Source organism: Myotis yumanensis, unplaced genomic scaffold, assembly GCF_028538775.1.
Source record: "Myotis yumanensis isolate MYYU_CA2020_CCGP unplaced genomic scaffold, mMyoYum1.0.hap1 SCAF_21, whole genome shotgun sequence".
NCBI lineage: Eukaryota > Metazoa > Chordata > Mammalia > Chiroptera > Vespertilionidae > Myotis > Myotis yumanensis.
Window position 1 is genome coordinate 11,372,832 of NW_027223772.1, and position 22,872 is coordinate 11,395,703.

Below are 22,872 nucleotides of genomic sequence, written 5' to 3' on the forward strand. Positions count from 1 at the left end.
AGACTTCTTGGTTCCTGGGTCCATGCTCAACAGCTGAGCCACACCAGTTGGGCCAATCTTTCATTTTTCAAATACTCACAACATCATTTTTACAAAAGACAGACCAGCCTGACCCCAATTAAGTAAAGAAGCACATATTGCAGAATAAGCAAGTTTGCCTCAAACAAGATCTTTAATGACTTCTACCGACCACCCTCCATGTCGCCATTGTGCTGCTGAGTAGCGAGAAGTCAGTATTTGAGACTCCTCAGGTCGTCAGTGTACAATCAATAGCATTTATTAAACAGGAAGCTATCACCCTTCATGTCTGTATGGGCAGTGGTGGTGAGGAGACAACAGGCAATGGCTCCTTGCTATCAGGGAGGGTGTCCACTCTCCCATCCCCCTTCAGTCCCTTGTATCCCTACTGTGCATGGGATGGCAGCAGTGCCAAGGACACCAGCCAGCTTCCTGATTAGTTGCCAGCAGAATCACCCCTGTCTGAAAAGAAGGCCACCTGCAATCCAGAGCGTCCACATTCTTCTGGGAACACATGGCCCCCTGCCCATCGCTTAACAAGGTCCTTCAAACAAAGCCACTTCAGCTGCACACTCTTACAAGCTGTCTGTTAAGATACACAGTGGGGGAAAAATGGTAGCCCTGCCACTTTCCAATTATACAGTTAAGGATTCAAACTGGAAATTAGGTTGATAACTTCCAGCACTTTTGTCTCACAAATCAATGGACTTGCTGTTTTCCATGCATTTGTTCAGTATCAGCACCAACTAATCATTGAAGATCTTTATTAATCTCCAAGAAACATGGTGCTGAAACAGTTCAATTGTTAGTTAATTTTCTTGACTCTTATGATGCATCCTGGAACAATTGAGTGCCATGTACACTGATGGGGCAAAAGCAATGGCAGTACCTCAACCAGATCAAAGAGTGGCACCAAACTGCATTAGTAGGAATTGTATTCACTATCACACACTCGTCATGAAAAGTGCCCGTTTCAGTTAAGAAGATTCTGAACAGCCCTGGGTGGGTGGCTCGGTTTGTTGGAGCATTGTCCATACACTGAACGGTGGTGGGATTGGTTCCCGGTCAGGGCACACACCTAGGTTTCAGGTGAAATCCCTGGTCAGGGCATGTGCAGGAGGCGGCCAATTGATGTTTCTCTCTCAGATCAATGTTTCTCTCTTTCTCTTTCTCTCTCTCTCTTCCCCTTCCTCCCTCTCTAAAATCAATAAACACATCCTCGGGTGAGGATGTTTTCTCAATCACAAAAAAAGAATATTCTGAATAAAGCAGTAGCCATCATTTGTTATTAAATCTTGACTCTTGAAAATTCATATATTTATAACATATAATGAAATTGCATGTTACAAACATTACACATTTGTATTTTAAAGTAAAATGGGGGGAAAGTAGATAAGATCACATTTTTGCAAAATTTCGCAAATAAGAAATTGATGACGTGGAATGTCACTGTACTAAATTAAATAAAGCGTAGCCCAGAAAAGAAAGAGTCAGAAAATAGGAAAGGGAAATGCATGCACATAGAGTCTGCTGGCAACTTGATCTTGGACTTCCAGCCTCCAAAACCATGGGAAGTAAGTCTCTGTTTAAGAAGTAATGTTGTTCTTCTGGTCAAGAGGACAGAGCAAGAAAGCACTCTGTTCACCTCTTCCTGTGATTCCAGCAAAATTACAAATAAATGACCAAACAGTAGTTCTTGGAAACCACCTGAAGACTAGCTGAAGAGAACTTCTATAACATGATCTAAAGCAGAAGCCACGTTGAGACTGGAAGGAGGGGCAAAGACGAACAACAGCTGGTTCCCCACACACCTGTGGCAGGTAAGAATTGGGAGGGATATCCCAGCAGTGAATGTCCCCACTGAGGAGCGAGGGGTTTCAGCCCCAAATCAAACTCCCAGCCGACAGCACCAGTGTCAGGAAAAAGAGTTCCCACGGTGTCTGGTTGTGAAAATCAGTAGGAACTCAGTCCTGGTGAGATGGAGGGCTGCTATAGGCCCAGGCATCATCCTAAAGAGCTTGAGCACAGACACACCTGCTCACCAAAACCCGTCCAAATTCCAGGAAAGGGTCAGGAGTTTGAAAGGCACCAGGCACATGTGGGAGGGACTGAATTGTCCGGCTTCAGGGCGAGGTTCGGTGGAGCAGCTTTCTGCTAGAATAAAGTGATGGCAGGACCCATTGTTCCTTTGTGAGCCCTCTCCCTCACCTCCCACATATACACAGCCTGCAGTTAAAGGCTGGTGCCAAATGTGAGCCTCCATTAACCTGCCCCACACCAGTGGTTCTCTTGCCCCACCCAATTCATAGGCCTGCCAGAATCTCTTTCAGAAGTTAACCCACACAAGCGACCAACCTGGGCCCACACTATGCAGTTTTCTAAAATCTATCACAGGTTCGTAAATCCCAAACAAGCAACAGCAGACCTCGGCAGGCCCTGTACCTTTTGCTAAGCAGCCCTAGTGGTAGCCAGCCTCAGTTCACAGCACAACCACTCCCGGGTGCCACTAAACCCAGCACAGGCAACAACCAACCACAGATCACGTTGTAGTCCAACCATGTGGCCCCAGGCCAAACACAAATAGGGGCTGACCTGAACCTGTACCAGAACCCCTCCCAAAAGGCTCTAGTATCAATATGCCTGGTGGCTGTCTTCAGACCACACCGAAGCACCACCCACGTAGCGCCAAAAAGGAAACACCAAAAGGTGAAAATGGCCGGCACCGGCCATGCTCAAATGAATCCCACTCAAATTCCACACAACTGCTGTCCACTGTAGTGATGACAAGTCTTCAAAAGCAGTAACCCTGAGTGTCAGTTCCACCAACACATGTGCCAACAGCAGTCGGGGCTCAACTACCACAGGAGAGCACACAAAATCCACTGGTGGGACCCACTTGGAGATTCGCTTAGGAAATCAGGGAGACTGTGCCACTAGGACTCACAGGACACCTACTACATAGGGCTGCTCTGCCCAGACCGGAACACATAGCAGATCTACCCAATATATAGAAAGAGACACAGGGTGGCAACCAAAATGAAGAGAAAAAGAAATATGTCCCAAATGAAAGAAAAGGACAAAACTCCAGAAAGAGAACTCAACAATGGGGACAAGCAATCTACCAGATGCAGATTTCAAACACCGCTCATAAGGATGATCAGCAAACATAGGGGAAGAACAGATGATCTCAGTGAGAACTTTAACAAAGAGATAGGAAATGTAAAAAAGGAGACAGAAGACATGAATGAGAACCAGTCAGAAATAAAGGGTACAATGACTGAAATGAAGAATACATAGGAATCAATCAACAACAGATTAGATGAAACCCGAGGACTGAATCAATGATATGGAAGTCAAAATAACAGAACACACACAAAGAGAAAAGAAAAAAGAACTCCCCCCGCCTCGCCGAAACCTGTTTGGCTCAGTGGATAGAGCTTTTGCCTGTGGACTGAAAGGTCCCAGGTTCGATTCTGGTCAAGGGCATGTACCTGGGTTGCTGGCGCATCCCCAGTAGGAGATGTGCAGGAGGCAGCTGATCGATGTTTCTGGCTCTCTATCTCTCTCCCTTCCTCTCTGTAAAAAATCAATAAAATATATTTAAAAAAAAAAAAAGAACTACCCCCTAAAATGTGGGTGGTTTCAGGGACCTCTGGGGCAACATCAAGAGTAACAACATTCACACCACAAGGGTAAAAGAAGGAGAAGAGAGTCAATGGATTACAAACCTACTTGCAGAAATAATGATGGAAAACTTCCCTAACCTGGTGAAAGAAATAGACATACAAGTCCAGGAAGTGCAGAGTCCCCCCCCAAAAAAATGAACCAAATGAGGCCCATGCCAAGACACATCATATAATTAGCATGTCAAATGTTAGACAGAGAATCTGAAAAGCGCACTAAAAGAAAAACAGATAGTAATGTAAACCAGAGCTCCCATAAGACCATTAGCTGATTTCTCAACAGAAACTTTGCAGGCCAAAAGGGATTGACACAAATATTCAAAGTGACAAATATCAAGGACCAACAATCAAGATTACCAAGCAAGGCTATCATTTAGAATCAAAGGAAAGATAGAGATCTTCCCAGATAAGAAAAAACTGAAAGAGTTCATCACCACCAAACCAATATTATGAGAAATGATAAAGGGACTTCTTTAATAAGATGAAGAAGAAAAAAGAGGTAAAATATAAATAATAAAATGGTAATAACTATATACCTATCAATAACCCTAACTCATAAATACAGAGAACAAACTGATGGCTGCCTGATGGGAGGGGGGTTGCATGGAGTGGATGAAAAAGCCGAATGGATTAAAAAGCACAAATTGACATTTATGAAACAGTCGTAGGGGTGTAAAGTACAGCTTAGGGAATACAGTCAATAATATTGTAATAACTATATATACTGTCAGATGGGTGCAGCACTTCCCAGAAGGATCACTTTGTGAGTTATAGAAATGTCTAACCACTATGTAACTCATCTGAAAGTAATATAATATTGAATATGAACTGTAATTGAGAAATTTTTAATTTAAGTTAGAAATGAAGAAAATAAATAAATATTTTTGTTTAAACCACTCTGTCGTATTCAGTGTAGCAGCCTGAGCAGATAAAGACATAGAGAATACATAGGATGGGACAGTATACATACTTTTGGGGTTGTAGGGGTAGTGACAAGAGAAGATGAGGAGATGCAACATTAAAAAGATGATACATTTTCTAGAGTTGATGAAGAATGTGTATTGTCAGTTAATGAAGCAAAAGAGGTCAGGAGGAGGATAGAGAATATTTTAACCTGAACCCAGCTACACTTCTTAAAACAGTAGAACTCAAAAGACACTCTCAAAATCAGTGAGCAAGTAAGATGATCACCTACAAAGTAAGGATTATTAAAATGATGGCATGATTTTCAAAGGCAATTACAAAAAGCATATTAGATGCTTTAGGTGATCATCTTACTTGCTCACTGATTTTAATCCTCAGGTGAGGATTAAAAAATAAAACTATAAATAAATAAATAAAACAATAAATAAATAAATAAAATATTCAAATGAAATATTTGAACACCCACATTCATTGCTACATTATTTTTTTGCAATAGCCAAGAGAAACCCCAATGTCCATCAGCAGATGAAAAGGTAAAGAAATGTGGTCTGTACAAACCAAGAGCTTTGAAAACAAGGAAAGTGAGTCACACGAGGATGAGCCTTTAGGACATTATGTTAAGTAAAATAACCAAGTCACAAAAGAACAAATACTGTTGTGATTCTATTCACGTTAAGTATTTAAAGTAGTCACAGTCAAAGGTAGAACATAGAAAGGTGGTTGTCAAGGTCTGGGGAAGAAGGTAGGAGAATTGGTGTCTAATCTGTATAGAGATCCAAGGTTGAAAAATGACAATTGTCTAGAAATCTGTGACAGAGCAATGCAAATGTAGTTGACACCACTGAAGTGTACATGTAAAAATGGTAAAGATGGTTTAAAAAAAAAAGAATCATAAGCATACATTTCCATAACATAGATTGTGAACAGATTTGTAGATATAACACCAAACACCAAAGCAACACAAGAAAATAAATAAATAAATTGGGCTTCATTAGAAATTAAGACTTTTTTCCTTCCAAAGACACTCTCAAGAAAGTAAAGGACAGCCCACAAAATGGGAGAATTTAGTGGAAACCATATCTCTGGGAAGACTTTTACCTAGAATATATAAAGAACTCTTACAGCTCAATAATAAAAGCCAAACCAACTAAACGTTGGCAAACGATGAGGGCACATTGTTCCATAGAAGATGTACACGTGGCCAGAAGCAGAGGAAAGATGCTCAACATCAGGGAAACGCAATCTCCATGCGCACTGAGATGCCGCTCCGAGTCACGAGGGTGGTGACAGGTCGGTCCTATGTCACTGGGATTTCCCCAGGATGCCAGGGCTTCCTCCAGGGGATTGATTCCCCGCGGAGAAGGAGGAAGTCTCTGCAGCCAAACCTGCCTGGTGCCTCCCAGGCTGTCCCAGTTCCTGGTGTGGGACCTGCACTCAGTACCCTGACCTTCCCAGGTGCACTTTCCTCACAGAAAAACGGGAAAAGAACTCACTCCCAGGCTCTCTAAGGGAGGAGGTAATATTACAATATCACTCCCCCTTCCACCCATTCTCAGCCCCACCAGAACCTACAAGGAAGAGAAGCAGCAGAGAGCGCTGAGCACACAGGGAGCACCTTCTCCATATGAGCATCGTGATTTCCCCTGAGGAGTGATGGGAGGGCATTGCCTTTTCCACAGATTCTACTTCAGTCACTAGGAGAGCAATCCTGCTTCCTGCCTTATGCGCTGCCCTCCAGGGTGTCATGTCAAGTTTATTTTCCATTCATTTATTACAAACCCAGTTCATTTTATTTATGTCTGCAGAACTGCCTGTAATAAGTTTGTAATAAAAAAGGTTGGCTGCAGGGAAATATGAAACACTTCTTCCCTTTTCTCCCCATTGCACCTACCGTAGTATTTTCCAAACGCTAATGTGCAAATCTCTCCAGGATTCCACGTACCCCGTGGACTTGGCCTTGCCCACGATTCAAGCAGCAATAGGCCTCCAGTCGGCCCCACTGTGCAGGTTCCAGGGAGATTTCGGGGTTCCCAGGGCTCTGAGGTGGGGGCAGCCCAGGCTCTGCCTCCCCCTGGGAACTGTTCATCCAAACAATGACTCAAAGGCAGAAACAGCAGGCGAGTGAGGACAGGCGCAGAGACACCTGGGGCCAGGTGAGAACCTAATGACAGTGACAGGGCACACAGGGGTGGAGCAAGTGTGTTTCCTTCAAACACAACTCAGTGCTCCTGACACCTTGGAGGAGGGGGAGTGGTTAACCTGTTTCACCACCAAGACCCTGAAAGCAGAGAATTTGCAGAACTAATTCGCACCAGCGACTGAGGGTCCAGGCTCTGGCCGTCACCCACACATTTGCATCCAGGGCCTGCCACCCAGGCAGGGACACATCGGGGCTCATGGGGAGGATGCTCACCCGGGAGGGGAGGCGGCTTCTGGACCAGTCCCAAGACACACAGAGTCTGGCACAACCTCCAAGCCCGTTTCTCTGTTTGAGACCCAGCTGGACAGGGAGGGGGCAGCGGCCGGGGAAAGATGGGCCCAGGTGAGAAGTCTCCTCCACAAAGTGCCCAGGAGGCTGGGAGAGTGGGTGCTGCCCGCCACACGGGACAAGGGAAGGCAGCAGAGGACCTGAGGACTGACCTGCGTTTTTGTGGGAGGGGGTTAGGGCCCTGACATGAGTCCATTCTCGCCCGAGCTCTTTGTGGGGGCAGCAGAGGGCCAGGCCTCCTTTCACTGCACAGCTTCAGCCCCATCCCATCGCTGCTGCCGGACCACCGCCCGGGGCCACAGCTTTGCAGGCTGGGTGGGCTGGGGCCTTGCTTGGGAGCCTCAGCCGTCCCACCCAACCTGAGCCCAGGGAAGGAATCAGACTTGAACTTGGGGAAGAGGCAATGGCCAGGAGGCAGGGGTGAGGGCCAGGGCGTGGCCACATGGGAGCAGAGCTGGGACAGGCAGTTCTGCAGACAGGGGTCTCCTCCTGGCTCAGCTCCGTCCCTCACTGCTGGCACATCTCACTCTTACATCCGTGCCTGGGTCCCTGCTTTGTCTGTGTGGTCGGTAGCAGTGCCCACAGCCGGTAATGGGGCCCTTCCCTCAGCCTGGATCTCAGCTGCCACCAGCCCTGGGGCCACAGGCACCTGGGCCCCTGCCGCCCCTGCTGGTCAAGCTTGTGAAAGGGCCCCACAGGTTGTGATTAGTTTCTGTTTCCCACGCGGATGTAAATCTGCATCAGCATCTATCACACAAGAGTCCAGCCCTGGTTGGGAGGGAAGGGACAGCAGTCGTGGGCGTCCTTGAATCCCCGTTGACCCTGAGCCCCGTCCCCCAGCCACAGCACAGGGGTCCTCCTCCCCCAGCTGGACAGGATCGTCCCACACAGAAATCCCCCAAGGGACTTGGTATCCTCCCCACCCTCTGCCATTCCCCGTGTACCCACCTTTAACAGGCTTGTCGCATTTACTCTCCTGTCACCCCCTTGTTCCAGACTCGCCCCCACCCCCCTCCACTTTCAGTCACCCGCTGAGACAGAGGATGCTCCTCCTGCAGGAGGCCCATGGGGGACAGGTGCCCCTGAGGCCCAGCCTTTCCCTCTCGGGTCAGGCCACAGTCTGGCCTTGGGAGCAGAAGTGGTGGGAGGGGTCCCTGGGGATTGGAGAGCTGTGTGCTCCCAGGAGCAGGAAGAGGTCCCTGTCAATCAGGAGGAGGGACTGAGGGTCCCCTGTGGATGCAGAGCGCCCAGGACCTCCCGCATCCTCCCTTCCTCTCAGGTCCCCTCTCCAAGGAGCAGCGCAGACCCGAGTACAGACACAGCAGCCCCCAGAGCATTTTCAAACAAAATTATCTTTATTCATAACAGACCCACAATGTCCCAAAGGTGCTACTCCTACCCCCACCCCCACCCTCATGGTCCTGTCCTCCCTCCTACCCCTACCCCAGACCCACCCCCACCCTAAGGGTCCTGCCCTCCTTCCTACCCCCACCCCAGGCCCCCACCACCCTAATGGTCCTGCCCTCCCTCCCCAGGCCCAGCCCTACCCTAATGGTCCTCCCCTCCCTCCTACCCCCACCCCATACCCACCCCTGCCCTAAGGGTCCCGCCCTCCCTCCTGCCTCCCACCCTCCCATGTCAGTGGAGCAGCAGGATCAGCCCTGCGATTAGAAGGAGCCCTTGGCTCCTCTCAGGGACAGCCAGGCCCCATGCAGTCCGGGCCCCTCAGGGCGCTGGCAGTGGGGGGCACACCCCTCTGCTCCATCCTGGCTGCAGTGCCGCTTCCTCCCACTCCCTGGGTCAGAGGGGTCACACTTCCTCTTGCGAGGCTGTGAGGAGGGCACCAGCCCCAGAGCCAGTGCTGGCCGCCCACAGACCCCGAGGTCGGCCCCTGGGCGGGGGGTCTTCTCAGCATGGACGGGGCCTCCCCCCAGAGCCCGCTTCTGAGACTTGGACGCTGCAGGTGCAGCTCGGCTGAGGCCTTGTCTCTGAAGGGACTGGGACAGGGCCACACCCCGGGGCCCCCGACCTCCAGGGCAGGCCAGGCCCGAGGCGGAGACAGGACTCAGAGACAGAGCGCAGGGCAGCAGGCGGCCGGGAGAGGCCCAGAGGAAGGCCAGGCTGCAGAGATCCTCGTCCTCCTCACCGGGCCTGTCCGCTGGCCCGCGAGTCTCCCTGACAGGAGAGGCCTCTCTGGGGACGCAGGCCTCCCTGGGGCCCAGTGCACAGTCAGCAGGCCCGTGGTCCTGGGGAGCAGAGAGGGGGCATCGAGCCCGCAGTGGTGGATGCTCCTGACGCCCCACAGAGGCAGCAAACGCCTGGGGCCTGGGCCGGTGGGCGCCTGCTGGGCCTTGCCTTTGCTGGTCCTTGAAGTCAGTCTCTGGTGGGCAGGCTTTGTCACTGACCCCCAGCTGGGGGCCACGGTCACGCCTCTGGGCATCTTGGCGGGTCGCAGACTCAGAAGGACTTGAGTCCCACAGGGGAGCACCGTGACTCGGGGGTGCCTGCACGCCCCCCTCCTTGGAGGCCAGGACTCGCTTCTCTACCAGCTGGGAGGAAGAAGGGACAGTGACTGGTGCTGCTCACGTGTGAGGAGGAGGAGCGTGGGTGACGGGACAATGGCACAGGGGGGTGGGGGGGGGAGGTGACACCGTGACTGGAATCCACCACAGTCATGTGTCTCTCCTCTGTCCCCTGTGCCATATTCCCAGCTTTGTGGCCCCTCCCCTTCTGGGCTCCCACCCCCTCCTCTCTGTAGCCCTCTCCTTTCTGTTGTCCTGCCCTACTCCCACCCAGTACTGGCCCCTCGGCATGCGGTGCCTGTCAGGCAGGGGTGGTGTGGACACAGGCATGTGTGTCCTGGTTCTGGGCTGCTCCCTGCCCTGGTTTACCTGGGTGTGCCCTTCCTGGCTCCCTGAAGGCCTCCCACCCCCGATCAACCTCCCTTCCTCCCTGACTCACTAGGGCCTTTCCCTCCTCTAACTCCCCTGGGGTTCCTGGGTGCTATGGCTCACTTGGGGACCCCCTTCCATCTCCCTAATGTCCACCCTCCCCTGGCTCACCTGGGCAGCAGTGAGCCCTTCTTCCTGCTCCAACTCCTCAGCTAGGGCCAAGGGATCCTGCTGTGTGTCTGGCGAAATTATTTGTTCCATGAATTGGAGGTCAATGACCTCCTCCACCTGGGACAGAAGGAGGCGGCTGTGAGCCCCTTGGCAGGGAGCAAACTGGGAGTCAGCGGGGCCTGGAGCACAAGTGAGAAAGCCAAGACCCACCCGGCCTCCTGCACAGGCGGGTGTTTTACTCCATCATGGTCATCAGGTGCACACACGCTCACACACACGCACATACATGCACATACACACACGGGCACACCCACATGAACACAGCACACACCACACACACACAAAGCGCACACATGCACACAGACACACACACTCTCACGTGCCCAGCTCAGGAACAAAGAGCAGAGCCCAATCCCATCAGCCTGGGAGAACCCGGGTCGGGTGCTGCAGTGCCACCCTCTGGGATCTTATAGACCCGGAGCTGCCAGCCAGCCCACCTGGGTGACAAAGTCTTCCTGGGAGCACAGCTGGTCCAGGTAGCTCAGGAGATCTTCATCCTGCAGCCACTCCATTTCTTCATCTTGCCATCCTCCACCTGGCGCCCCCATGGGCAGCTCATCCATGATGTCCATGTCCTCTTGCTCGGCCTCAGGGGGCATCCCATTGTGGGACTCGGTCTCCCGGGGCAGCAGGGCTATGTGGGCGCACTGGGCACTGGGTACAGCCTTCCTGGTAGTGCGAGCTGGGCAGAGAGGGAAGAGGAGGGAGCGTGAGGGGATAAAGCTCCCACCTCCGGGGCATGCGATGCTGAGGGCAGTGTTCGGGGCATTAATATGGGTGCGGCTGGGTCCGGCCACCTGAAGCCTGTGGCTATGTGAGGGGAGAGGCCAGAGGGGAGCACCCAAGAGAGTCATGTGTGAGGACGTGTGGAGCCACCGAATCTCCAAGGGGCCCCGCAGCCAGCCCGCTTCTCAGCCGACTTCATGTGGGGCCTTTGACAGGGAACGGGGAGAGGGCATGAGAAAGTGGACCAGGTCCAGACCCCATTCAGACAAAGGGCCGCTGAGGCCCAACTCTCAGGGCTGTTTCCCTTGAAAGACCAAAGCCCCCCTGAAGGCGAAGGGCCCCTGTGGGTGGGACAGTGGCCTGCCCTAGGCCCTGTTGCCTTTGGCCATGGGTTCCATGGGAACGTGCTGGCCTACCTGGCTGCCCGCCCACCGCTGGGGCTGGGGGCCCCCGAGGATCAGGTCTCGGTGGGGCAGGAAGGGGCTGGGTCTGCACCCCCTTCTTCAACTGCAACTTCTGAAACTGCATCTGCTCCTCCGCCTCAAACTTCATGAACCTGGGGGTGATGGGGGCACAGCTGTGCTGAGAAGGAGGCCCCGGGAGCCCAGAAAGGCAGCAGCAGGTGGGGGGATGGGAGAGCCAGGGCCTTGGGGCTGTCTGGGCCAGGACACTGGGGAGGCAGGAGGCTGGCTGAGCACACTCCTGTACAGCCCCTCTGGCTGGAGTCTGCCCACGGGGCGGGCACCTCCCCCACCCTGTCCTGAGCCTTCATGTCCAGCCCAGGACGGGTCAGGGTCAGAGGAGGGGGAGCTCCCTGGGAGGTGGGACAGAAGCACCTGTGCTCTGAAGCTGAGGGAGAGGCTTCCCCAGGAGAGAAGGGCCTCTGGGCAGCGGGGACCCCGTGCTGAGTGACACCCTCCCACCACCCTCCTCTCTGATGAGACCTCACAGCTGGACCCTGCCCGGCAGTCAGGCTCCCCACCCCCAGCTGTGGGGACCAAGGACTCACTTTTCTGCCATCTCGAAATAGACCCTCCGGTCAAAGTTGCTCTTGTTCTGCCATTCCTGCATGGCCTGCCCTATTCCCTCCTGCAGCGTCATGGTGGGCCTCAGGCGGGACAGGGACCGGAGCGCTGGCCTGTAATGCCTCAGGGTCAATCATGGCTGCAGCCTGGCCTCCACCTGCCTGCCCACCCCAGCTCAGTGGCGCCAGGTTCCCACCCCCACCCGGCAGGACTGAGCACCGGCAGGTGAGGGAAGAGGCGTCTGTGTGCAAAGACAAGCCTTCCAGCTGCTGTTGTCGTGGCCTCACATTCACACCAGCCCATGAACCAGGACTGGAGGCTGACCCTACACTCACACCCATCGCTGGGACCCCACCCTCAGACCTGCCCTCCAGCATCCTGGGATTAGCCAGCCTGCAAGTCCCTCCCAGCTCCTCTGATGTGAAAGCTCCAGGCGCGCCCCCTGCCCTGCCCAGTGCACTCACATGAGGAAGCAGCAAAGAGCTCCCGCATCAGGACTCTGGGGAAGGTGCCCCCGGGCCAGGGCCTTGAAGCACTGCCAACGACGGAAGTCCTCATACACACTCTTGGGGTTACAGGCGTCATATGGCGAGGCCTTGGACTGGGAGCCGGCCAGGCTACCCACCCTGGAAGCCGTGTGTGGCCGTGGTCCAGGATCCACTCGGGGGACGATGGGGGCCAGCTGGGCAGCTGGTGGTGGAGCTTGAGGAGGAAGGCCGGGACACCAGCCTCCATCGCCAGCCTGGGTGTCCCCAAAAGCCGAGGGGGGCATAATCGCCTCCACCTCAGTGGCTTCCAGGAAGAGGGGTGCAGGACACACAGCACCCCCACAGATGGCACCTGGAGCACTCCCGTTGAGGGGGGCCTGAGTCAGGACAATGGTCTGAGTCTGGGAGGGCTGTGGTCGTCCCCCTTCTGACCTGACCTGGTCCATGATGTTATAAGCCCCAGGCCCAACGGGGCCTTGACCAGCACCTCCTGCCACCAGAGGTGTCCTGGGCAAAGCGGGCAGCACCAGGGGGCGGCCAGGAGGGAATGACGGGGTCTTGAGGGGCGGCAGGTGCTGCTCCCAAGGTGGCCGGTGTGCGGGGCCAGTAGTGGGCGGGGGAAAGGGCTGTGCTGTGAAAGGAGTGATGGGGGCACCGGGCTTCAGGGTCACATCCGCTTCCAGCACTGCAGATGCTGTTGAGACAAAGGAAAGGGTGAAGGGAGGAGGTGAACCAGCAAACAGCACTGAGGCACTCTGTGCCCCCTGTAGCCACTGGGGAATCAGAGCAGTGAGTCTCCCAGGGGAGGGCCATTGGGATGGGCAAACTGCGGAGGTGGCAGATGTCCTCAGGTCATTGTCACGCTCCATTTGGGAATTGCTCCACTGGAGAGCTTGCTCCCCAGCGCCAAGGCTCCCTGACCACTGTCTGCGAGAAGAAACGGCCCCAGCCAGCGCTGACCCTGAGAGCCGCCCTAAGGATTCCCTGGCACCGACCCTGCCAGTCTCAGGGCATGGCCCTGGGCAGCAGTCAGCTCTGGGGGAAATGACCCCAGGCAGACCCACTCCTGTAGTGACCTTCTCCAAGGTAAGTTCTAGGCTCCCAAAGGGCCTCTGAGAACAGGCCGTGTCTGAAATATCAGGGCCCCATCTGCTCCTCAGTCTTCCCTTTTTTCAACAAAATCGCCCCTTTCTCTCCTGGGTTTGCACAACAACACAGAAACACTTGAGTAATGTCTCTCCACAAGAAGGCACAAGGACCCTGATCTGACCTTTGAACGCACTGACCAGCGTGCACATGTGTGTCAGAACCAACAGTGAACACTCAACACGGGCCAGGTCCTGCCACTCGGCCCCAGCGCTCAGACCAGTGATGGCAAACCTATGACAGGGGTGTCAGAGGTGACACGCGAACTCATTTTTTTCGTTGATTTTTCTTTGTTAAATGGCATTTAAATATATAAAATGAATATCAAAAATATCATTCTTTGTTTTACTATGGTTGCAAATATCAAAAAGTTTCTATATGTGACATGGCACCAGAGTTAAGTTAGGGTTTTCCAAAATGCTGACAGGCCGAGCTCAAAAGGTTCGCCATCACTGGCTCAGACTAATGGTCCCTCAGGAGCTTGTCATTTCACAGCCAGCAATGGCTGCAGAGGGTTAGAGAAGAGTCAGGGAATGCGGCAAAGTGGGGCTGTCGGTAGGGTTTCCAGAAACTTCCATAGCTGCTGTCCTGTTAGATGGGTAATGGGACTGCAGACTGTGTGAGGTCCTTCCCCTTCCAGCTCCCAACAGTGGAAAGTGAAGGCCAAGAGGAAGCAGTTGTGAGCAGGTGACAGTGGGACACAGTTGTCTGAACAAATCCCCGCTCAGAGGAACTCGAGCAGACCTAGTCCAGGAGAGCAGGCTGCACACTGCGTGCCCTAATTCCTCAGGACAGGCAGCCTTGGACATTTACTACTGACACAGGCCATGGTCTTCCTGTCCCTGTGCACTCCCCTTCCCCTTTAAAAAAGAATCCGCCTTCACAGATGTTCCACGGAATACCACGCAGGCTCCACATCTGTTTTCTGTCCCTGAAGCAGGGACATGGACTATGAGCAAACCCTTCATCTCAAAGGTAGAGGGCAGGGCAGAGGGTGCGCCATGAGATAACAGGACAAGAGGAAGTTGGTCTGAAGACCTGGGTGGCCACAGGGGGAACGATTCGGGACAGCTCAGGGAACCGGCCCCTCTCTTGGTGGAAGTTACCCGGCCGCCCTGCCCCTGTGGAATCCAAGCCAACAAGCAGCTCCCTGGGCTGAGGAGGAGTGAGCTCTGGGCCAGAAGCAGGGGAGAAGCTCTGGGCTGCAGCAGTTGGAGGACCTTCCAGCCCAGCCCTCAGTGGGGACATTTCATTGTGGACTTGGCCACAGGCAGCCCCACTGGACAGCTTTCTGGCTAAGACCCTCCCATGGCCCCCATTAGCTCTAGTGAACTCAGGTCAAGTCCCTTAGAAAGATACTGCGGGGCAAGCTCCAGGTGCCCCAAGAACAGCACACAGGACTAGGCTTTCCTGTGACCACCCTGTGCTACCCCCACGACATCGCCCACTACTCCCCACACACACGTGGGAGTGGCTTGTCTCCCCTCTGGGAAGAACCCACGTGCCTGCTGCCGTCCTTTCTCCACACCCAGGCATTTCCCTGAGCCACCCTGACCCACCTCTAGGAGCCCTCCTGCCAGTGCCCTCACAGGTTCCCATGGGCTCCCAGCCTCCCAGGTGACAGGTGCTTTGAGGTCCAGTGCTCTCTCCCTCCCCTACTTCAGTCAAACCGTGTTTCCCCAGTGTCACAGTTTAACCCCAAGTTTTGAGGGACATCTCAGTGTTTAAAACATCCCCCCTCCAATCTATAGTCTTACCTCCTACTGAAGCCATCCCCGCAGGCTCATTCACTGACCACCACTGCCTAGTAGCCTCCACAATGAGAAAAGTCAAGTCGAGAATCCAGAGACTGACCTGCTCCAACAGCTGCTCAGCATCCAGTGGAGGGAAGGTTTGGGTTTAAACTGTAGAATGTAGGGCTCCAGACATTCTGCAGCGGGGGAGGGGCCGAGGACCAATGGGCTGGGGTGGGGGTGGGGGGGCATTCCATGGAGGGCTCTGATAGGTAGGCGAGGACCAGCAGTTCCTTTCAAATTTAAAATCACAAATTTAAAGACACACTAGCAGTAATGACCTTCTCTAAGTTCTAGGCACCCAAAGTCCCCTGATGTGACCTTTATTTCAGTTCTTGATCCATCACCCTAGTTCTGGGTTCCTCAACCTGCTTCCTATCTGGTTTTGGTTGACTTCAACACAGACTACACTTTCTGAACAAAATTCAGAACAGGCAGCCTGAAGAAATAATGGGAATTTATGGCCACACGGAACCCAGTGTTTGAAATTAGGACTGACCCAGCAGAGGCAGCATGCTCGGTGGCTGTGTGCACATCATTCCTTAGGAAGCAGTCCTGTGGCCCCAAGTGCCGCCCAGTGCTGGGAGCCCTGCAGATGCAGCCGGCCTAGCCTTACAAACCATCCCCTTTGCTCCCGTCCATCAGGGCAAGGCCCTGTAGCCTACAGGGCTAGACCAGACACCACCACTTTTTGTTTCTCAGAGTATAACGTTGTTCAGTGTCTAACTTTTTACATTTTGTAAGATTTTAAAGTAATGCCTTTGCATAGTTCACAGTCAAATTTTGCAAAATGGAAAATGCAGTGATGTGTCTTTCTCCTGCCTCTTTCCCCTCTTGCAAATGACCAGAAAGAAAATCAGATGATTTCAGTTTATTTTGAAATATGACAAACTCTAGTAAGTTGATTCTGCTAATATATGTTTTATTGCCAACTGAAATTCTGCAATATAATGCAAAAAATGAGGGCGGGCAGGGTGACATTGTTCCCATGCTACCTGCCATGTCAACGGAAACTGGCCCAGACAGTCATGTTTTGATCAATGTTTGCACAACAACCTTGCAACGGAAACATCTGTGAAGCAACATTTATTGAAAACCTCCACGTACTGAATAAATACAGAGGAACGGGGTCAGGGGCAAGTGTCTCTTAGAGTGTGTCCAGGTCTAAAGTTCTTGGCCAGAATTGTGCAATGCACGCCCGGACTTCTGGGAGGACGGACCTACTTTCTAGAAACCACGGACCTGCAGTCCAAGGGCATGAAGGCACTGGCCCCTCCGAGGACAGTGCTTCAGGCCGGCCTCTCCCAAACTCCGTCCCGAGGGGCAGCCAAGTGCATGGACTGCACGTTTGCAACTTTAAAGTCGCAAGTGCTCCCTGCAACGCGCTGGGAGGTTCCTGGGAGGAGGACCTGCAGGAGGCCTCACAGGGCCCCTCCCTCCACTCCTTCCTCTCCTGCAGGGACAGCCTGGGCCCTTCCCAGGGTGCCTCGCGCCAGGGCGCAGGAGCACGCCCACTGGGGGCGGGACTCTGTCCTGCACCTGCTCCCAGCATCCGTTGGGGCGGTTGGCGCCCACAGGCGCGCGCATGCGCTAACGGCAGGGCGGGTCCCCAACGGCCGCCCAGGCTGCACGCGGGGCCTGGCATGGCGGTCTCTGGAGTCCGTTAGGCAAACAGGGAGGTAAGGGGCGCGTGGCCTCCTCTCCCCTCAGGCGCCCCCTCTTCTCTGTGGTTCTCCCTGTGGGCTCTGTGCCCCGGGTCTGTGCTCAGCCCCCACACCCTCACATATTTCTGTGTGTTTTCACCGGGAATTGACAGCCACTGGCCTTTGGGGGTCAGTGATGGGGGCCTACACGGCCCAGTGATGCCTGTGAGTCCAACTCGGGGCGTCGGTCTGTGTCCCCCGCTTTCTGAACAGCGCGGCTCCCGGCAGTTCTTCCGCCTCTGACAGCGCCTCCGGTTCACGCCGTGTCTGCGGGCGGCTTTGGCCACGGGGCGGCCATGCCTGTGTGTGAACGTGCAGGCGGAGCGCTGTATTTGGAGGGTGTGGAGGTGTATATGCCGGTGAACAGTAGTGTGTGTGCAGTTTGGTGTGAGGTGTGTGGTTGTGTGTTCTCCAAGATGGAAGAGTGAGTTCTGTGGGAATTTGGGAGGGGGTATGTATGCGCAGGTGTGTACGTGGCATGAAGTGTGTTTGGGACATACGTATGGGACAAAGGTGTGCATGTTTGCAGGGCACGGGCTATTCGTGGGTCTGTTCGGGGCTTGTGGAGAGTGTGTGTGTGGAGTGTACTGTGTTCCAGGGCCGTGGCCGGGGAAGGATGTTTGCTGGAGCTCCGTGTTTGTATTTTTCAGTCGGGCCCTAAGGCTCACATGTTTTGGGTACCGAGGGGGTGAGTATTTGAGGGAGAGATGGTTTCTGTGCTTATACAGGGGATGGAGGATGGTATCTATGTATGGGAGGTGTGTGATACGGTTATTTGTTAGTGTTTGTGGATGTGAGAGCTGACTCATTAGCTAGGGGTAACTTGGAATTTGGAAGTTGTTTTATATGTGGTTTCCTGGGGATATATCTACGTGTCTTGCCCAGGTATACTGGTCTGTGTTTATGTCTATGACCAGGTGCATGAATTATCAGTTTGTTCATACGGTGTATGGGGTTCTTAGATGTACATAAAGTGTATTTCTTTGGAGAATACTAAAGTGTTTCTACATGTATTTGGTAGTAGTTAGCAAGCAGTGGTCTGTATATTCAGAGTGATGCCAGAGAAAACAATGTGTATAGTGTGCTTTTGTTACATACTGAAGAGGCGAGGTGACGAGGTTGTATTCTGGAGAGGTGGCATAATGTATAGTGTTTGAGGGGTCTGTATATTCAGGGCTTGAGAATATTTGCAAGCGTGTGTGTTTCCATAGGTGTGTGGGAATAGTGTATGCATATTAGTGAGAGTTAAGGGATTGTCAGTGCGTTTGTGTTTTGCATGTATCCATCTGAGTGTGTGGGGTGTATATTCGTGAGTGGTTTGTGGGTGTGTGTATTTGGGATTTGTGAGTGTATCAGGAAGCTTAGGGTCCTCTTTGCATCTGTTCCAGAATGTAATGCTTGCAGAATTTGGTGGTATTGCTTGTATGTGTCCTCTCTGTGTGTGAGGTGGGCTTATATGTATTTGATAAGTAGAGGTTGTTTGTCACTCTATGTATTTGAGTTCTTGGAGCTTATGGATGGGCTGTGTGTTCTAGGGAATGTGAGAGTTCACTTTGTGTTTGGAAACAAAGAGACTGTGTAGGTTGTGTGTGTGTGCGTGTGTGTGTGTGTTTGTGTGTGTGTGTGTTCAGGAATTGTGGAGCGTGTGCATTTTATGGCTGTGGAGTTGCATATGGATCTTTTTTTGGGTGCCACATGAGACAGTTGTCTACTTGTATTTTTAGAGGGTCTGAAGTATTCAGTATTCAGTGTGTATATCTGGGTGGTATGTTGGTTGCCCATGTTTGTATACAGGCCCATGTTGTGTGTGTGTATATATAATTGAAGGTGTAGAATGTGAATATTCCGGATGATTAGGGGTTTGTTTGTAACAACTTAGGTAGTAAGAAGTGGTCTATCTGTATATTCCAAGAGAGTGAGGGTAGAAATGTACATGTGTGTTCATATATGTAAATTCATTTTTGTTTATATATCTGGGTGGGAGTGGAGGTTCCTACGCAGGGTGTAAGTGCATTGTATGCACATAATCATTTGACAGGGGATGGGGTGTGCTGGAACTGGCTCATACTAGCTTGGGATAGTTGATGGTGCCTGTCTCTCTGGGGCTCTGTGTTCATCTAGTGGGTAGCTTGAAATTAGGCATGCTGGGAATATTTGTACCAGGTGCTCAGCACAATTGAAGTCTTTCCTGCAACCTCCTGAGAGTGATCAGCATTCACCAGCACCCCACTTGTGTGTGTGTGTCTCAGTGTATGTACGTGTGAAGCAGGGATATTCAGGCATCAGTGGGCATATGTATGGGAGGCTCTGTGTGAATTGGGAGCGAGGCATCTGGGGCTGCGGGCCTTGCATAGACCATGGTCATTCTGAATCATTGCATTGCTCTTAATCAGGTTGGTCCATTCTTTCGGCCAAAGAATGCCATAAATGTTGGTGATTTCTGGCCCCTCTTCCTACAGATGGATTGGGGGTGTCTGTCCTTTAGGCATGTGGACATTTCTTTATTCTTCAACATTTGTATGATCCTGGCATCTGGGGCCCTAGATGGGTGGGCCTGGTGGACAGATAGCTGTGCAGAACAGAACCTTCACAGGTGTACTTCTGGCCTGACAGGCTACAGTCAGAAGATGGGGGGGCATCCTGGAGGTCAGATGGCAAACTGTTCCCCCTGGCAAACGCCCTAAGAATCAGCTGGGCAGGTACTGGTATTACTGATTTGTACCTGCTGACTGCACGGAGCAGTTGGGGCCAGCACCAGCAGCAGCTGGGAGCGGGGCTGGGGCTGTCAGCAGGTACAAGTGGTGGCTACTGCCCTGATTGCCCCTCAGGAGCAGGGGAAGGTGGAGAAGCCCTGAGGGGCGATCGGGGCTGGCAGCTGCCACTCGCACCCGCTGATCGCTTGGAGCAATTGAGGCCGGCACCAGCAGCAGGTGCCTATATAATAAAAGCCTCAAGGTAAGGTGGGTGGGCAAGGACAGCCTTTACATGGGGTCCAGGTGGTGAGTTGTGTTGTGCATCAGGCTGGTCAGTGATGTCACTAGTTCTTAACCCACTTATCTCCATGGAAACCTCAATCCTTTTGGATAGGGAGGACTTCAGGGGTCAGTGATATGACAGAGATGGATGCGAAGAGGCTTTGTCCCTGAGGATGGCTGGGAGCTGACACCTGGAGAGACAGGGGAGTCCCACTCTGAGGACATATCTGTCTGTGACATTTCTGAACACTTGAGACAGGCTCTCCTTTGTTATCTGAAGGCTCAGGATGATTCTAGCACTGACCCTCTTTTCTCTATTCCATGTTGATCTGCAAACCACCAGAGGCATCTTGGGCTGCGGGCCTTGCATAGACCATGGTCATTCTGAATCATTGCATTGCTCTTAATCAGGTTGGTCCATTCTTTCGGCCAAAGAATCCCATAAATGTTGGTGATTTCTGGCCCCTCTTCCTACAGATGGATTGGGGGTGTCTGTCCTTCAGGCATGTGGACATTTCTTTATTCTTTAACATTTGTATGATCCTGGCATCTGGGGCAGAGCAATGCAATGATTCAGAATGACCATGGTCTATGATGAGTGTAGCCATCAGCTGACCCCACAGCTGTCTCCTGCCTCTCTTAATTCCTCCCAAGAATTTATTGGGTCTTCCTTCCTTATGGTGAGTCTCCTTCTGGTCTTTTCTCTCCCATGGTGAATCCTCCTGCCAACAGAATGTACCCCTCACTTGCTTGAATGCCCCAATAACTGCTTGTCTGAGTAGAAGCGTATTCCTAGTAGCTCTCACTGCCCTCTCCATAACCTAGCCCCTATAAAATGACAGTGTGTTGTACTGATCATGTTGTGGGTTGATGCCAGAATGGAGCCAGTCCTAGTTTTATATTTTAAAATGTTACATATTTAAATAAACATGCAGCAGAAACCGGTTTGGCTCAGTGGATAGAGCGTCGGCCTGCGGACTGAATGGTCCCAGGTTCGATTCCGGTCAAGGGCGTGTACCTTGGTTGCGGGCACATCCCCAGTAGGAGATGTGCAGGAGGCAGCTGATCGATGTTTCCCTCTCATCGATGTTTCTAACTCTCTATCTCTCTCCCTTCCTCTCTGTAAAAAATCAATAAAATATATTTTAAAAAAAATAAACATGCAGTATAATGTATACAAGGTAATGTTCTTGGGGTTGTTTGTCGAAAATTTTTTGGCTTTGGTTCTGAAATGGGAAGGCACGTCTCTTGAGTTTTATGGGTGAGGAACAGGAGTACCTTGGTATCTTGAATCAGCACTGAAAATCCCCCACCAGCTGCAATTAATGCAAAATGCTAGAGTGGCTGGGCTTTGACAGAGCTGGTTTTTCTGGGGCTGATATTTTTTTGGAGTGTAGTCATTTCCTTGTCTCTCCATGGACAGAAGGAATCTTCTGTTCTTTTTAAAAAAATAATTTAAGAAAATGCTTTATTACAGTTTCCATACAATTGTTATATTGGTTTCAGGTGTGCAACATGGTGCTAAAACATTTATATCACTTACAAATTGATTACCTCGATAAGTCTAGTACCCATTTGACACCATTCGTAGTTCTTACAGTATTATTGACTTTATATCCCTATGGCTGTTTTTGTAATTGGCAATTTATAGATATTAATCCCTTCCACTTTTCCCCCCATCCTTCCCACCTCCCTTCAAAATGTTCTCAGCACCTGTGTATATACTTCTGTTTTGTTTGTTGGTTAATTTTGTTCTTTAGATTCCTCATGTAAATGAAATCCCATGGTCCTTGTCCTTCTCCATCTGAGCTGTTTGACTTAGCATAATGCCCTCTAGTTCTATCTATGTTGTTGCAAATGGCAAGATTTCATTCTCTCTTTTGGTTGAGCAGAATTGTATTGTTTGCAGTACCACACTTTCTTTATCCACTCATTTATTGATGGATACTTCGGTTTCTTCCATGTCTTGGCTATCCTATATACTAAAAGCCTAATATGCTAAGTGTCCAGTCGGCCAGTCATTTGTTCCACAAATCAAAGTGTAATCCTATATAATAAAATGCTAATATGCAAATAGACCCAACAGTGGAACAACAGAACAACTGGTTGCTATGATATGTGCTGACCATCAGGTGGTGTGCATAGAACGTGGTGGGTGTTGGCCACGGCGGGATGGTGGGGCAGGTGAACAGGGGCACCAGTTGTTGTCATTGGGGTGAGCCTCTGGTGTTTACTAAAAATTCTTTGCTCCCCTGCGCCATGGTCCCGCCCGGTGCTTGCACCTGCTGCCAGCGCTGGCCCCGCTCACACCTGCTGATGGCACCTGGCATGGCACTGGTCGCTTGACGCCATTAGAGGTTGCAAGCCGTAGCTGCTGGCCCCGATTGCCCCTCAGGGCTTCTCCACCTCCCCGTGCTCCTGAGGGGCAATCAGGGCAGTAGCCACCACTTGCACCCGCTGCCGGTGCCGGCCCTGCTTGCACCTGCTGCTAGTGCTGGCCCCATTTGCTTCACTCTGTCAGTGGGTGCAAGTGGGGCTGGCACCATCAGTATGTGGGAGTGGCGGCAGCAGGATTGTAGCTGCAGGCAGACAATGGACCAAGGGCCTTGGGGGGAGGGGTTGGGTAGGGGCGTGGAGTATGGGCTGAGACCTGCCCCTATTCCTGCCGCAGCTTCTCGGCCCACGGTTCCTTTCAAGGTGCATGAATTCGTGCACTGGCCCCCTAGTGCTAATGATATGCTAAGGTCGCTCAACCACTCGCTATGACATGCACTGACCACC

General features: G+C 52.0%; 1 protein-coding gene across 1 annotated transcript; it reads right to left on the reverse strand.

The window, feature by feature from the left end:
* Nucleotides 1-8,780: 8,780 nt before the first annotated feature.
* Nucleotides 8,781-15,393, reverse strand: LOC138998937 (NUT family member 2G-like). Its single transcript, XM_070400977.1, has 7 exons — nt 15,378-15,393; nt 12,451-13,168; nt 11,971-12,099; nt 11,378-11,517; nt 10,673-10,917; nt 10,176-10,292; nt 8,781-9,662 (listed from the first exon to the last, which is right to left on the reverse strand). Exons 1-7 carry the CDS (start codon nt 15,391-15,393, stop codon nt 8,781-8,783), a joined length of 2,247 nt encoding a protein of 748 aa, XP_070257078.1.
* Between the last annotated feature and the right edge of the window lie 7,479 nt (nt 15,394-22,872).